This window comes from Tetranychus urticae, chromosome 1 (genome assembly GCF_039701765.1).
Source record: "Tetranychus urticae isolate SD_2017Ah chromosome 1, NJAU_TeUrti_SD_1.0, whole genome shotgun sequence".
Classification (NCBI taxonomy): Eukaryota; Metazoa; Arthropoda; class Arachnida; order Trombidiformes; family Tetranychidae; genus Tetranychus; species Tetranychus urticae.
The window spans coordinates 3,862,833-3,881,031 of NC_142958.1; the positions used below are offsets into that span (position 1 = coordinate 3,862,833).

Consider the following 18,199-nt stretch of genomic DNA (forward strand, 5'->3'; position numbering starts at 1 on the left):
TCATATTCACAAAAGAAGCTTAAAATGTTAAATGAAATTTTCTAATGAATTTTTTTGTTAGATTTATCGGCGAAAACTTTTCACAAATGAAACAGCATTTTTCAAAATGTGAAGAACAATTAACAATTTATTTTATATTTGACTCGAATGTAGCTAGAAATTGTTCAATAATTATTTTAATTTTAAAATTTGATCCATGTTTAACTTTGAATATTTAATTTTACTCTTTGCTTATCAATAATTCATGTGCAAGATCAACATTAACAAATGAAATAAACTATTTTCTTGATTAAACACAAAGTCTAATGAAACTTGAAATGGAGAAATATAATGAAGCTTGAAAGATGGAAATGTTTTTGTCACTTTGGGCTTACAAATAATTTAATTTGCCTCAAAAACTAATTTAATCAAGATAATTGGCTAAACAGAAATATTTACAAAATTGAATGAGAATATTTTAAATGACAAAATGAAGGGTTAAGGATTGCCTCTTGAAGTTTATTAAAGGTGAAAATGAATTTGAACAAAATGTTGATCCAAAAAGTGTAATAACAATTGAAATCATCAGCAGGGAATTAGTTTGATCAAAGATGGAAAATGTTGTTCATTTCAATGAACTATTGAATATTCAGAGAAATTATTCAACTTGTGAAAACGTGAAAAGTGAAAGAAAAAAAAAAGTTTTGATTTTTTGTTCAATAACTTTTTCTGTTTGTTGTTTACTTGTTCCATTTTTCATTGAACAACAAACAAACAAGTTTTCAAGTTATTCAATTTAAAACTTTGCTCACCTTGTTATTGATTGAACATGTTAAGATGTTATAAGTTACCTCACTTTGTGCTTGAAACTCTCAATTTTATTTCTCAAGGATAACATTAACAAAGTTCAACTCCCAACGAAAAGAAAAGCTCATATCAAGTATATTTTCCTTTTTCTCATGTAATAATATGTTCTTTGAAACTTTTGTCTCTTTTATTGTTTCAATTTGGTCAACCTTAACCTTGCTCATCTCTTGTCTTTTCTGGTTTCTTGGTTTCATAAGAGGATGAGAGCACAAAATTACATTGATACCAAATGTTTTACTTTTCATCTTTTTTTTGCTCATCAAATCATTTCTTAAATGTCATCTTTTTTCATCTTAATCCTTGACCAGAGAAGAAGCAAAAAACTTTTTTTTCTCCCAATTCCCAGATTCTCGATAGACAACAGGAAAAGTGATAATAATGATTAAAGCTGGGAGTGAGTTCAAAGAGTGAATGCTAGGAGTGAATTCTGGGAGGGAATTCAGGGAGTGAAACGAAATTTGACCATCATGTAAGGTGAAACGTTTCTTTTTTTGTATCCAAGTTGTAGGGAGAATAGAAAATTTCTTACATTTCCAGAATCTCCTCCTTGTTCAACTTGATATGTTTATAAAATGCTATTCTGATTCCAATCACCATTAAAAGCAAGTGTAGCTTCAAGAATGTTTATAAGATTTCAACTGATTTTATTGATGTTCAGAAGAGATAACCTGCTAATTTAGAGTCTATTCAAGTCTGGCATGAATCATGCATTGACCTTCAAGACTGCGACTTGAAGGTCAGAACACAAGTTGGTTAGTAACGGATTAAACGAGTTTTATTGAAATATTGAAATGACAAGTAACTCTGTTTTAAAACCAAAAGACACTAACTGGCTGAAGATAATAATAATGATTAAAGTAATTAATGAAAAGACGTAACATTGAGGATAATTGAAATTTTATATTCCAAAACTTTTAAAAAATTCTTGATTATTAATATTGATAGGAGTTATGAATATGAGAAAATTGAGTTAAACTTTGAAAGGGTAAAAAATTGAACTAACAGACTAATATTTCATGGTCATTTGTGTCATATCATGATAAACTTGGAATTTGATTATGAGATTGAATTTTGTTCAACTTCAATGTTTTTATCTACTCAGCATTTTGCAAAGTTTCTCGATATCTTGATGTGTCGTTGGAGTTTAATGTCAAAATGGAAAACAGATTGAACTGGGATGAAAAATATGACAAAAAATCGGACACTGAAAATGAAATGATTTACCTTTACTATATTCATGTACATTTTTGGTTCCATTTCGCATTTGAAATATTATGATTGATCATACATGAAATCACATTTTTTTGCAGAAAACATCAAAATGTTGTAGAAAAAAAATGTTATCATTTATAAGAAAGTGAGAATTGCTTGGGAGTGAAAATGTTGAAAGAAAATGTTTTGTCCAAAAAAGGTATAAAATTATGATGATGATGAAATTCAAAAAGGTATTACTGGTGATATTTTTCAGTTTATTTTGTCTAAACTTTTTGGCTACTTTTCCATGAAATTTTTCATGAAATCCAGGGTTCGACTGAGCCAAATAAAAAAAGATTCATGGCTTTTCAAGCAACAACATTGGTGTTAAAGTTGATCACAAAGAATGATTGGTCAAATATTTCATGATAAAATTGAGAATCTCGATGATTTGAAAATGTGTTGAAAGATGGTAAAATTAAAATGTTTCAACTCAATTAAGTTTGAAAAATGATTGATTAAACACAATTATAAAGTTGAAAATAGAAAATAGAAAAAAGGAAAAAAATTTAACCTCCAAATGAAACTCATTCCCTGTTCAACTCGACTCATTAATTTCACTTTACACTTTTATTATTCTGTCACAATTAAGATTTATATTGGTAATTAAATGTAATTAAAAGCAAAAAAACAAGAACAAAAAATATTGTCTGAAAGTGCTGAGTTAACAGAATTCATGAAAATTGAAAGAAAAATTGTGTTTACAAATAAAAGTTTAACCCATTTTTTATCCACTTTTCACTTGTACTTTTAATAAAAAGTAAAATGCAAAATGGTTCAATTTTTATTGTAAATATTGAAATCGACACTGAATTGAATTTATATTAGTTTATTACATTCTTGGCAAGTCTGAGTGAATCAATATTCAAGTTATTTCTTCAACTTGTATTGTGATTGAAGCAATGACCCGAAGATGAAAATTATGTTATAAAAAGTTCTTTGCATCATAATTCGACTGTTTTTTGATTCATTATATTTTAATTTCTTGAGCTTACCTAAGGTTATAAGTTTTACTTGACAAAATAATCCTTTGTGATTAGCTTCATTTACTTTGGATTTAAGATCATGAGGCGTTCAAAATATTAAGAGTCATATTTTAGAGCTTCTTCTTGGTTCTTTTGATTGATTTCCAAGAAATCCCTTGGAATAAACTTCCAAAGTGATTCCAATAAGTCTCGACTAACCTCAGTTCAGCAGCATCAAGGTGGTTGAAGGCCTTTAAAACAAAGTAGACCAAACTTCAGAAAGTCTTGAAAATCTTTTTTTCTAATATTTCTCATTGAATATGCTGTAACATGATTTTTAAGGTTGTGTCAATAGTTATGTGAAAATAGTTATTGTGTTCGCATTGAATTACAGTTGTAAGTGAGATTAATAGAGCAAAATATTTCTCTTTTTTATAATAATGTTCACTCAATCTAACCATTTGCAATCAACTTTACATTCAATTTATTCTTAGCATTGAAAGGCAATTGACACGGAAATGAGCAGCTTCAAGTTTTAAAAGTTGAGTTGAAAACAGACGAGAGGAAAAGGCGAAAACAAAAGGTAAAGACGAACAGGAAAAGTCTGAAAATGTGAATAAAGGATTTACTTTGAATACGTAATGTAATTGTTTCTCAACATTGTACCTTTGACCAATATAAGGTTATATTGATTAAAAGATATTGCAAGGTTGAGATCAGTTTTCACCAGACAAGCAAAGTAAAAGAAAAGGACAAAACCGAATGGCCATTATTTTTCATGAGAGAAAAGAGCTGAAAGAGAGGAAAAACTCACAGAATCACAGGGAAAACAGTTTGAATTATGATAGTTAACTACAGGAATCTTCCATTATGTTGTTTCTCTGATATTTTTGTTCCTTTTTTTCTCTCTCTCTCTTCTCTTTGGTTTTCTCGTGAAAACCTAAAAGACATTTGGATTGGACACATGAAAAGTAGTGAGCAAAAAAGGAAATGGGAAACATGAAGTTAAAACATGGATTGCAGGAACAAGAACATGAGAATAGTCAATGGTCAGATTTAGATGGATTCAAAGTGAAAGAGAGAGAGAAAAGAGAATTGGTTTGTTTTACTTGACCAAAAAACATGGCGAGTGAAGATGAAGCCAAAAAGAAACATCAACTTGTCAATGTTAAGGTTGACCGAAGGGGAGTTTTTCACCATTTAATATCATTATTATCATAAATGAGAGTAAAACTACTTTTATATATTATTATATATTTATATTTAGCAAATGGATAAATGTTCCCATTGGGATAAAATTGCAAGAATTACCTTGAAATTACATTTTCTGCTTTTGTTTTTTTCTCTCTTCTCCAAATGTTGCCTCAATTCAAAGCTCATTGCGCTCATCAATTGAGCTCATTAATCAGTCCAACATTACCTTCCATTTTACCCATTAGCTAATCTCGAATTGCCTTTGTCATCACAGAATTTTTCTGTTCTGTTTCTTCCTTTGCGCTCAATCCTCATGTTCCAAGGTGGAAATTATTTGCTCAAAATAATGTTAATTGGATAACAAGATTAGCCATTTACCTTGGAGGAGGAAAAGTTATCAATAACTGTCAGTAAGCAATTTATTATTATTCATGATTATCTCAATCTATCGAGAATCCTTTGAGAATGGAAAAGCATAAATTCTGTCAATTTCAATTCACTTTAAACTATTGAACATGAATAATCATGTTCGTAATAAATTGATGAAAAGGTTAGAAGAAGAAGAAAAAATTGTTTTATAATCTTTACATTGAACAACACTTTTTCAGTGGTAAAGTTAAACTTGAATAATAAGCTTTGGATATTAAATTTGGAATGAGTTTTGAGGAGAAAAATTGAAATATAATTCAATTTCGAACAATGAACACTGAATATTCTGGACATTGATATACTTCATTTTATCGCTATTTTACTCTCACTTCTTACCTTGCGGATATAAAGAGAATAAAAACAATTGAAAGATTGTGAGAATCAACAGCATGGTGGAATGAACAAGGAATGCTAATGGATTCTTCTGGCCCAATAAATCCCAAGTTGGGAGTAAAATTTTTTTCTCTAATACTCGGTGTAAGTCAAAGTAAAGCTCATCAGATGAAAGCCAATAATAACAATAATATTGAAGTGAGAAGGAAAAAAAACCAAGAATTAAGATCATCTTTATCTCAGAAGCAGACAGAATAAATTGATCTTGATATTAATTCAATAACAAAAGTTGAGATGTTTGCGAAAGAATTGTATTCATTATTGTTCATTTTTTGTAGCTTTTCCAGTTTCTGGTGTAAATTTTTCTTCAACTTTTTTCCATTTTTTCACTTCGCTATTCAATTGATTGAAGTTTTAAGCTAAAGAGAAATATTTCTTTTGAAAATTTGGAAATGTAAAACAAGCTTTTGGATAATGAAAAATACTGAAACTGTTCACTTGATTCAAAGAGAGAGAAACACTTTTTTTCTTCTTCATTTTGTTGAATTTTTTGTTCGCTCTCAGATGAATTGAGTTTGTTTGCTCAGAACTTTTTATTCAGTTTAGCTTGGGATAAATGTTGTTGATTTTATCACATAAAAAAGTTTATTTTTTTGCTTGCACAGAGAATCGATCGATATCAATCTAATTAACTCGGAGAACAGAGAAAAAAAGCGAAACGAGAAAGTGAAGATGATTGGAAAAAGAAGAGGATAAGTGAAGGAAAACAGGGAAACTCGAAGATGATATTTTCAGTGAAAACGATGAGTTGATGAAGTGACAAATCATGAAACCATCATTTATTGGGTTTCAAGGCAAGTAATTGGTTTCAATATGAATCGGCAAGCAAAGAAGATACAAGTTTGAGAACAAAAACCTTCTCAATATTCATTGCATTTCATGAAGAGTGAATTCTGAAATTTGTTGACAAATAATCATTTAATGAGAAGACAAAAAACACGAAATTTTTCTTCGGTTAATTTATGTGCTTTTTTGGTTTTGCTTCAACACTTCAAATGAATTTGCATATTTTTTCAAAGTTGCTTTTGAAATAATCTCAGTTGAAATGTTTCTGATGAGCTTTTTGATTATTTCATCTTTTCTGATTGTTTGCTATTGATTTGGTGATTGAAGGAAAAACTAATTTCTCTCTTGAATGTCGCTCATTATTTTTCATTTCACTTTTATCGTTACTTTGAGCTGTGTTTATTGAGATTTCATGTTTACTCGATGAAAACAAATAAGCCTAAAAGCATCAATTGTGTAATAAAAGTTTGCTATTCATTAATAACTTGATTAAAAATTGAGCAAACAGGTAAATTCTTTCGCCATTATTCCATGTAATCATTGTGGACTATTAAAGTTTCATGAGAAACTCTTTTTTCTTCTTTTGCAAAATAATAATAATGTTATAATAAAACGAATAAGGATTAAAGTTGTTTCATTTTCCGTAACGATTATTGTAACAATTTATGCAATTTAACCTTCTAATTCTCATAACTTTTGCTAATCTTTTCTCCTTTCATCAATTCTCAGTAAATTTGTTCATCTTTTATGATGATCCATGTTGAAGGAAATTTCACCATTTTGTTTCACAACAAATTTCATGTTAAATATTCTGATCGAGTACAAAAGCAAAAAAGTGAAACTTCAATTGAACAAGTTTAGCATTTGCAATCATGAAATGTTCCAAATTGCTCCAACATTTCTTTTTGAAATATTTACTAAAAATTGTTGTTGAGTCGAACAGCAATTTTGCCAAAAAGCAAACTGGTCAATGTTGGTTTATCCTGAAAAATGCAAACCTTTATCTTGCTTCATCAATCAATCAAACTTGATAATCATTGTTCCATGATGAACATCAATATGAAAGGATTTGGAATTAAGTTGAATCATCGGAATTTCGATGATTGATGTGATTGGAAGAGTCGAAGAAATTGTGTTAAAATAAATGTTGAAAATGTTTAATTTGATTGTTCGCTTTGTTTTCAAGTTGAATGTGTTCGTTGAAAGTGACTGGCAATCATTTTTCATTGGAAAGTAATGAATGCGAATGAGAACAGGTTAAGGTAAACAAGCAAATATTGCCAGTAAAACTGTGAATAATCAACTTGCAAAATGAATGCATATCATTTGTCCAAATAAATTGTCAGCTACTTTATTCAGAATCTTGTTAATGTTTGGAGAATGGAAGGAATTTAAAGCATTACTTCATTCCGAGTGACAAATAAATGTAACTCCACTGAGATTGTTTATTTTCTTACCTTTTACTCGACACAGCAAAAAAAAAGATAAATACTCACAGACTATTAATATCAGTAAAAACAGGTCAAACCTGAGAAGAGACTTGCAAATTTACCTGACAAATCCATTATCACCTTTCATCATCATTCAATGATTTACCCTGAAATATCATTTAAACTCTTTACTTTTCTCATTCAACTTGAAAAGAAAAACTCTTTTCTCTCTCATCAAAAAGCAAAGATTAACCCAAAATGCAACCAGAAAGATGCAAGCCTCAGGTGTGTAATCAAGCTTCATTGACAGTTTCAAAAAATCAAAGAATTTCATTTTCTAATCAATTATTAAAAGATGCAAAAGTTGAACATTTATGGGTCAACCTAAAATGAAACCAAACATGTAATCAGCTTAACATTGATAATGAGTTTGACTATGGAAAGGAGAGGAAAAAAAGTCAGCAGAAAATTATTTTTCATGAGACAACAAAATGTCATTTACCTGCATTAACGTTATTCATGTTTAACACGAAAAAAAGAGAACAAAAAGCAAAATTTTCTTCTCTTGGAGTGAAAGTTATCATTATTATTAATAAAGATAATATTGTGATAATAATTCATTAAAAAAAGGTAAAACAAGGAAACAAAAAGAAGGACAAAAAAACTTATGTTAACATTAGCTAATTGCTTGGATTAGCATTTTAAGCTTTGCTCTTTTCCATTGTTATTCATTTCGTTTATCAAAAGTTGATCAGAAAAAAGTGTTTTTTTTCTCGAAAAAAGCAAAATTCTAAAAGCTTTATTCATGGAAGAAAGTTCATCTTTAGAGTAATTTCAGATAAATCAAGTTACATTAAAATGGAAAGTGAAGAAATGAAATTGAAATAAAAACAAAGTTTTTCCTCTTTTCTTTACTACAATAATGTCTCAATAAGTATTCATAGTTTATCAAATTTGAACCTCTTTTATATTCAAATCTCACGCAATCAGTGAATCCAGTAATATGATATTTGGAGACATTTTGACAACTTTTTTTACTCTCAACCTTTTCTGAAGACAAGAAAATGTGATTCATGGATGAACCAAAATTGGCTCCTTTTTTGGGTTACATTGTCAACTTGTAAAAGGCTATATGATAATGCATGATGGAATGGACATTCATTTCAACTTTTCTCATTTTTCATCTTTTTTTCTCTTCTTTTTACATCAAACATTATCATTTTATCAGATCGTTATTGAGACAATATTTTGACATGTTATTAGGAGTTTGGATGAAAAAAAGGTTAAAATAAAGTGAACCAAATTCCCAATTCCAATGGTTATTCAAAAAGGCTTACGGCTATCAACGAAAAACTGTCCAATGGAAATTTCTTTTCCTCTTTTTCCAACTCTCATCAATTCATTTCAACGGAAAATTCAGAACATTTCAGTTTATTCAGGTTGATGGAAGACACCTTTAAGCAAATTTCAACTGGACTTGATTCAGGGAATGAGAAGATTTCTCAATTTGTTCAAGTGAATAACTGTTCATCTGAAAATGGAGATTCTTTTGGAAATATTTTCTCTTCTTTTCTTTCTTTTCTGTTTCACCTTTTCAACCTTTCTTTTTGTTTACTTTTTGGATAAACTTTGATATTCACTTTGGTAATGTTAACAATACCTTTTAACATGATTGAAATTTGATGACCTTATTATGAGTTGAACAACTTCAAGATTTGATAATCTGATATTGAAAGAAGATGAAAAGTGAATCTCTTAATGCAACCTTTTTTTGTTGCTCTTTTCACGATAATATTGTTTCTTCAGTTTCAATCAGGGAAAATTGTTTGAACAATGAAGTAACAAAATGAAAATTATCTTCAAAAATGTGACTCAAATGAATAAAAATATTTATTGAAATGTGAAAAGTTGATAATAAAAATAATAAATGTCATCAGAAGAAATTATGGAAAAATTGGAAAGCTCGAAATGGGCCGAAATGCTGATATTTATTGGAATCTCTATTTTCACATTGTTTTTATTGTCATTTTATTCATTTTTCGTCTCTTTTCTCATGATATTGAATTACCTTTTTTTCTTGAAACATTTTTATCTCAAGAATTTCTGATTGTTCATAAATTCCAAAAATTGAGCAAAGCTATCAAAGGAAAACCTGGCAAGGACAAAAGAGTTTTTCTTGACGAAATTTTTTCTCTGTTGCTAAACATGATTGAAATTGAGAAATGCAAACATGGAAGGAAAACATTTTACAATCAAAGGAACAAAAAATTTACTTAAAGAATGATCATGAAATTATGTTTTAAGAAGTTTGATTCAAAAAGAAATTAACACAATTTCGGTTTCCATTTTTCTTCAGTTGAAACAGATAATTAGAAAATGATTTAGAATAAAATTCATCTTTAAACATGAAAAGTGATAAAGTGATGAATGCCAAGTAAAGGCTGAAATGCTCATCAAAAATCATTTCCTGATCGATGTTGAGATTTTGAGGTTTGACAAAAAATGAATTTACAAGCTAATGTTAAGTTAATATAAGTTAATAAAAAAACATTTAACATTGACAAGTGTTGTTGAGCGTCTTTAATCTAATGGTAAACAGATCAATCTATTTCATGACAAAACTCTTATCAACATTCTGTAATCACAAGCATAAAAAATGAAAATTTTAAATCAATAGCTTTTGTCCATGAAACAAGACTGACGAGAGTATTATGAGAATCGAGTTTGAAAGCAATGAAAATGTTTAAAATTATCTCAGTGTTGGTAAAAGCTTTTTCACTCCTTTAATTGAATATCGCTTGGAGTGAAAGTTTTATCCAAAAACAAAAGAGAATAAAATTGCATATTTTTTTCCTCGATTCTCGTCCCTATCAACATAATCGAGTTCGTCAGGAAGAGACTGAGAAGAGTGAACATGATTCGACTGATGAGTTTATTAGCAACATTTTTGAGCCACTGTTTATTTCCTTTTCTGGTCAAAATGAATTTCCTTGTTGAGACTGAACCGGATTTCCTTGAAAATGGATATTTTCAACTTCCTATTAGTCAATGGAAACATTGCAAGAGATAACAGTAAAAGAGATGAAATACTCGAAAAGGTTCATCATGAAATGAGTCAAGAGAAAGTTGCTATTTACTGTCATTACAAGAATTGTTTACCTGAGAAGAAAAAAGAGGGAAAATAATTTCATTGACGAAAAGGGAAGCTGAACGTGATTCGTTATTATCGAATTGAAATTGATAATATATACGTCTGTAATGTTTCCTCCCAGTTATATCATAACAGGATTCTAATATAATTCCAGCAATAATAATAGCAATGATTATCTTTTATTTCATTTTTTTCTTTCCTTCTTTTCGTTTCGTTCAAAGAATTAAATACTTTTTCTTTTTTTTGTTGCTACTCTGTCTATCATTATTTTTTTTACTTTTTTCATGCTCATTATGTACTAAGATATGACAATGCTCAACGTTAAATGAATATCATTATTGTTATTCTCTTCTTTACTTTTCACTCCCAGTCACTTTTATTCATTATGATTCGCTTTCGCTTCTCATGGGGTTTACAGTTGTTCAACTTGGATGTCATGAAGGTTGTCACAGTTATTTTCAAGATTCAACTTTATCTGAGGTTTTACTTTTTTTCCTGACTTTCTTTTCTTCTTCTCATAATTTTCTCGTCCTTTTCATCATTTCTTTCTCATTCCCAGTCATTCCCTTTACTCTTTACTCAATAGGAAAAGGGAAAGAAGACGAAATTGATAGATAAATAACAACGCCAGAAGAATATAAAAAACTGAGAATGAAAAGGAGAACAAAATTATTAATGAAAATTTGTGCTCATAAATGATTATATTAATAGCATGTGAGGTCAATTAAATTATCGCATTTTGACAGGTTAAAACACTAATGGAAATTGAAAGGTCAAGTTAAATGAAAGATGATTTGTTGGCTCTAAAGAAGTAATTATAAAAGGATTTTCTTTCGAATTAAAAGTTCGGAATCTGTGGGTTTGTACAGAAACAGAAAATTTCATTTCTCAAATAAGTGCATTTTCTGGTTGACCACCAAAAGTTACATCAGCAGAATGAGTTTTATGGAAAAACCTGCTTCCATAATTGAATAGAAGGCGATTGAAGTTTCAACTTTGAACTTGATTTTCTCGAAAACTGTCGAGACACTGTCGAGAAACTTCTCGAGAGACTTCAAAGCACAAATGGACTTAGATTTATGGCCCTACAAACCCACGAATTGCGAACTCTTAACTCGAAAGAAAAATTGTATGTAAAATGAAAGTTGAGTTACTTTAACGTTTCAACAAATTGCATTTTACGTTAAATTCAAAACTTAACTTCTAATCTTTTCTTTTCTCAACAGATCAAACAATTTTCTCAGAATGTCAGAACTAATGAAGTTGAGTCTCCAGGATTAATTGAAGTTTGGCGTCGAAATTTTTTCCCTGCACATTCAACATCAATTTAGACAGCATTTGTAAGTTTTGTCGAGATTAACCCAAAGTTGAAACATTAAACTTTGTAATTCGGTTCAATTTCGACTTATAAAGTTTCAAATTATTCTGAGAAAATCTTTAAATCTAAATTAATCCATTTCGCTAAAAAGTCGGCAATCTTGCAAAATCTTATTCTAAGCAGGGAATTCAAAGAGAAAATTCGCTTCAATTTCATTGAAGAGATTTCATTTTCATCTTCAAAGCAATGTTGAAATTAGCTTACCAAATGTCCATTTCATCTTTGAATGAAAGCAACTTTGAATGGAGTGAAAAGTATTGGATGGTTCCATGAGTTGAAGTGAATATTTGAAGGAAAATGTCATCTTGAATTTTATTAGTTGTGTCATGGAAACGATAACAGCAAATAATGTCAACTCAATAAAAAGGGAAAAAATATTTTGCCTTTACATTTGAATTTTGTGATTTATTGAGATTTGTAAACTTGTTGTAAACACATCAAATTGAAGAGCGAAGGAGCAAAAAATGAGTTTAAATAAAAATCATGTTAACACAGAAAACAATAATGAGAATAAATTGCTCAACTTTTACTGATCGAAAAATGAATAACTTTGAAATCGTGATTTGTCCATGATAACATCAAGAATAATATCATAAAAGTAAATGCAGAGCAATAAATATTAAATAAGATGGAGCGATAAAATGATGACAACATTCTTAATCATTTTACATAATTAATTAGACTCTTTCAGTTATAAGGTTATAATTATAATGTCAATGAGTTTATTACATTTTCTTGGTTGAATATCATTATAATTAATTTGTTATTCATCAGAAAGTTAACAGAAGAAAAGAGAAGAAGAAAAAACTCCTTACAGGGAGTGATTATTATCGTTGTTGTACATTTGGTTCATTTTCTTAGTAAATTTACTAATCAACTTCTCGTTAGAATAAGATGAGTTCATGGTTCCATGATGCTTTTCATCAGACATTTTAATGCTTCTCAAATGATTTGGTGAAAATTTACATTCAATTCCCAGGAAAGGTTTTGCTTCATATTCAGAGAAATGGAACAAGAGAAAAATATTGAAAGGTTTTCCTCTTTTGTTTCATGAAACAAAAGACTAAAGTAAATGAATAACACGATAGTGAATGCAAATGGATTCACAAGTTGCATCAATAACAGATGAGAAGCAAGATGGAAAGATGAACAAGACATTTGGATAAGAAAAGCTTTTTGTAAATATTTAAACAGGTAAACTCGAATTGAATAGTTTGACAAAGCCTTCAACTGCGACATTGTTAATGAACTAAGAAGTTGCTCTAAAGCATTACAAGTTGATTGGGACAATTAGATTTTGTAACAAATTGGAAAAGTACTTTTTTGTCAAATTCAAGATTCTCTGCTATTCTTGCAATTAACGAGTCAATTGTGGAAAGAGTTTTAACCCAAAAATTTAACCAATTTTTTAACCTTGAATGGTTACATTTGTATTGTGGCTAATTGTTTGACTCGATTTTTTGGACTTTTTTGCTCAATCAATTGGATTCATTCAAGTTACTTTTTGCTGCCAATCGACATTAAAATTAAAGTAAATCGTGTTTTTGTTTCAACTGTATTTTGTCGGTTAAATGGTTTAAGAATTGGATTTTTGTTTTTTCTTACTTCGACTCTGCTTTGGTTTAAGTTGAATTGTAATCTGATTTATGGATTACGTTGACTTTGGAATTTGATTGTTTTCATTTTCTTGGCAACTTCCAATTTAAAATGTCTTTTTTGATCCATTTTAAACTTGGATTTTAAGAGATTAAACTTTATCCATGTTACTCACCTTGAAAATGTAACCTTCGTCTTTGGTTAAACCAATGTATTTACCGCACTCTGTTTGTACAGCAAGACTTTCATTGATGGGTGATGAAAGATCAGGTGAACCCTGAAGCGATTCAGATGATACCGAGTGCAAGTGTTCAATTGATGATGATGATGGTGATGAGTGGTGTTTGGTAAAAGTGATTACACCAACCAATGATAGTATCAGCATTATGGTTATGGTTAAGGGTAAAGGTTTACATGAATTGGTTAACATGGGTTTACAAGTGTTTCTCTGGTTTTCTGGTGAACAGTCTGATGGTGTTGCAGCAGGAGTTGAGGTTAATGATGAGCCTGGTTGGGAGATTGATGATGAGCCTGTTGAGAAGTAAGATGATGTACTAAAGGGTTGCTGTAATGATTGGTTAAAGGTAAAACAGTTTGGTTCCCTTGAACTGCTTCGATATCCATCATTGGCTTCACCACGAGTGGCTCGATAATTGGCTAACAAAGACATGTTTTCACTTGAATCTTCTCTCATTTGAGGGAATCGCAACTCATGGAAAAAATGGAAAATTGTTTCAAATCCAAATGGAATTTTTAGTTGATAAACAGAACTGAAGAAGCAAAAGTTGAACAGTAAATTATTGAACAACTTGAGATGAACAAAACTTTATCCTGTGTAATGCTCCAGTTGATGATTATGATAACACTTTTTGTGTTTAGTTGGCAAAAGAAGGGTTAAAAGTGTTTGTTTCAGTTGAAAAGAGAAGTGAACATTTTTTTTCGTTGAAAACTTTTCAGATGAAAAGGAAAGAAAAAGTAACGAGAAACGAGATAAAGTAGATGAAGATTAAAAAGGAATCATGATAATGATGATGAAGATGGTGAAAATGAGCATGAGAATGATGGAAATACAAAAAAAAGGATAAAAAGTGTTGAGATGTTTCTCTATGAAACTCTGTTCTTGTTGTTTCCCTGAAAATACTCAGACTGAGCTGCTACCTGATTCAAGTGAGACCATTGAATCTTCTCAGTTGCTCAAGTTCCAACAGTTTTCAAGCAGAATCTTTTTCACCCTGTTGTCAATGAAAGTGAACAGAATCAGAAGATGAACTTTTATCTGAAACTCATCTTGTGGCGACCCCTGAGTCACAGTTTTGTTCAAATGTTTAATTGTGATAAAAGAAGATGAGAAAAGATATTAATTTCATTTCACTCAATATAACAACAAATTACATCAATAAATGTACAAGAATTTTGACATTTTTGCCGATTTCATTATTCTTTTCATTGTTTTGTTTTACATGAAATTTCATTGATAATTGAGTTCTGAAAATATCTTGTGTTGATATTTTCCTTTACTTCTTTTTTACTCGCACTAAATGTTTTCTTTTGTAATCATAACATTCTATAAGAATTTGACTTGAGGATAATTCAAGAATTACAATGAATAACCTCAGGTAGACTTTACCTTTTCATGATGGTTCGAGACTAGTAATCTATAAAAGATGAAAAACTGCTTCAGCTTCATATTCATCAATGGAAAACGGAAAAGACAACTGATTCTAAAGCCAAGCAGTGCATTCAGTTTATCTCAAAAAAGTTCAATTAACCCAAAAATTTTACGTCTCAATGTTAGTAAAACCATTTTGCAAAACTAAACTTTTTTTTGAACATTTAGCAATGAAAACATAATTAAATTGGTTTGATGTTTAATCGGCAAAATGTTGATTAACTTGAAGGGTAGAGTTACCCAAAACCAAATTAAATCATTTAATTAGCATCACAAGGTTATTGACAAGAGTTGAAAGTTTTAAACTTTGATTATAATCCCTAAAGGATTGCACATATTTCACTTTTTGTTTCTCACCAATTTTGTAATCAAAAGACTAAGTCTTTTGTCTTTCTCTAAAATTCCTTTTTCTGTCTAATTTACTTTCTAGTTATCTTTCTCAATTTGTCTTAGACGTTGACAAGATTTCCTTTTCCTTAATTTTGGATATTCTTCTGTTCCGTTTTCAATTGGTATAAATACCTTTGAATTTTCATTAATTAATTATGTTCAATTTTCTAATCTTCATGATACAGTTACTATGTTTAAAACAATCTAAAGTGATACACATTTAAAATATAAGTTCTTCCTGAATCCTATGAAATACAGTCAATTTTCATTTAATAAATTTTCATTTATGTTTAAACCTAAAGTTTCCATTTCAAAAGACTAAGTCTGATTGTCCATCATTGCCCCTGTAAAGCTTTGTGAAAATCCAGTTTTCCATCTTTACAATAATTAACTTTGAGTGCCGTCTAAATTTGCTTAAGATAGCTTCTGGTTAAAGTTCAACAATTCAAAGACTAAGTCTATGCTGTTAGAGCTTAAAGCTAGTGAATTGGTGATAATATTACTGATATTGGTTTCAGAATTGTGCTGTTCAACATTAAGCTTATTTTGGCTTGAATTTGGTTTCGTATTCTAAAGCTTTCTTACTCGTGCCAGTTAGCTATTTATTGCTTTTACCTGTCTAAGACAATACTGACTAAGCAACATTCCTTTGGTCAAGTTGTGGTTACTAAGCTTGGTAATCTCGGTTAAAACCATTGTAATCTTAGTCTAAGACTCATTCCAGTTTGAACTCTAAGGTGATCCTAAAAGAACCTGAGCAATCAGGATTTGAAAGGCTGATTAAATCTTCTGAGTTGATTAAATTGTGTTTAAATTGTACGCAATTGAAGTGAATTTATTTAATTTGGTGAATTAGTTTAAAACTATGAACTCTTCCTTTCAATTGGCGACCTCGGCAGGATTGCCAATGAATTCCTGTTATGAGACTGATTATTGTTTTACAATAAGTGAAAGTGATAAAAGTGATAAAAGTGAAAAAGACAAAAATGAACAAAATGATCCAGTTGATCAAAGTGGTAACCAGTCTAAGACTTCAACATCACAAACTCAAACAACTCTATCAACGAAACATTATATTAAAGATATGGAAACATCTGAAATGAAACTTTGGTTAAAGAATTGGCAAGTGCGATTCGTTGACAATGACGAGATAATTCGTGAGAAATTTTATGATGCGATTCAGACAATATTCGCGTTAGAAAGTGTGTTCGATGCAACCGATGAAATGGTTGGTGATACTTGTTTTAATGCATTAATGATTAAAAGTAAATTTCCTGATTGGATCAAAGAACTCAGAGCTCAAGGCACAACTGAACATGATTTGAGAGAGATAATCAAGAAAATGGGATTTGACCCACCGACGATGATGCTGACTAGTGACGTCTCAATTAGAAAATTGCCGATAGCATCTCCTGCGAAAAGATTACTCGAAGCCATGGTTAAGAAATGGGCTAAGCCTGCTGAACCAATTGTTATGCGACAAGTTGTGGATCCTGGGTTCCAGTTAGATGATATTCTGAATCAAACTTTGCCTGATAATACTCAAAGTCCTCCTGCCTTAGGCAATAACGCAACTGTAACTAGACAACAGATAGAAGCTGAAGATGAAAATGAACATCCTGAAGATACAGATGAAGATGAACCTCGTGTGTTTGATGAAACCGTAGTTTCACCAGTTTTACCAACTACTCAAACTGCTGCAAAAGTCCCAAAAGTTCCAGACAAAGATAAAGATAAAGTTGAGGAGAAAGCTAAGGCTGAACCGAAAACTTATGCAAAATGCAAACCAAAGCTACCTAAGCTTCCTGTTTATACTCAAGATGCTATGGATCCTTGGCAATGGTTACAAACAATTAAAAGGATTTTATCATTGGAACGCTGTCATGATGACGATAAATTGTATGTGCTACAGAAAGCAATGGCCTACGATTTTTTACCTTTTGTTAAGCAATTAGATAAGGAAACGCACACAAGTGAAACTTATATTTCTGCATTGGAAGACAAGTTAAGAAATCCAGCGGTAATTTCACAGGCAACTTCAGAGTTTCACCAATGTAAGTGGAATTTCGATTCACACCCTGCTGAATTTATCAGAAAGTTAGAGACTATGGTGATCAAAGTCAAAGGGGAACCTTCACCTCAAGAATTCATACAAGATGTGTTAATTCGATTGCCAGCAGAAGTCAAAGACTCATTGTTCCGATCAAAGTCAGTACATGACATCCAAGATTTAACCGCCGCATTGGTTAATGAATACAACATTGAGTTAAGGAAACGCGCTGAGCGTAAGGAATCCTACAAGGATAAGAAAGGAGATGATAAAAGGCATGCTGCCGTTAATGTTAATGCTAGTGGAAGTGGAACTAGTGGAGCATCAGCATCCTCATCAACTCGTGCAGTGAAACCACCTTTCAGGTGCTATAATTGCAACAATTTGGGTCATTCATCACGAGAATGCCGTCAGCCCAGAAGGTCTAAGACCAGTGAAAATCCTAATTCTAACAAGAATGAAGGTCGAACTGAACGGTTTCAACCGGCTCAGTTAAGAATGGCTAATGCACCAACGTTTGGTCAAAGCCAGCAGAACCAGCAGAATTCGAATCAGCCACAGGCTAAGGAATCAGCTAATTTGGTACAAGAAACTAATATAGTTAATGCTTACATGGCGAGAGCACCAGCTAAAGAGTATTCATTTATGATGAATGAAAATCAGCAGGA

At 30.5% G+C, this 18,199-nt stretch overlaps 1 protein-coding gene across 1 annotated transcript in view; it reads right to left on the bottom strand.

Annotated features, from left to right (window-relative positions):
* The window catches only part of LOC107366927 (uncharacterized), a 30,128-nt gene extending 15,511 nt beyond the window's left edge, over positions 1 to 14,617 (bottom strand). The window contains exon 1 of the mRNA XM_015934573.3: positions 13,598 to 14,617. Coding sequence (XP_015790059.2) covers positions 13,598 to 14,116 — 519 coding nt within the window. The 5' untranslated portion in view covers positions 14,117 to 14,617. The remainder of the gene's footprint in view (positions 1 to 13,597) is intronic.
* Positions 14,618 to 18,199: the final 3,582 nt, after the last annotated feature.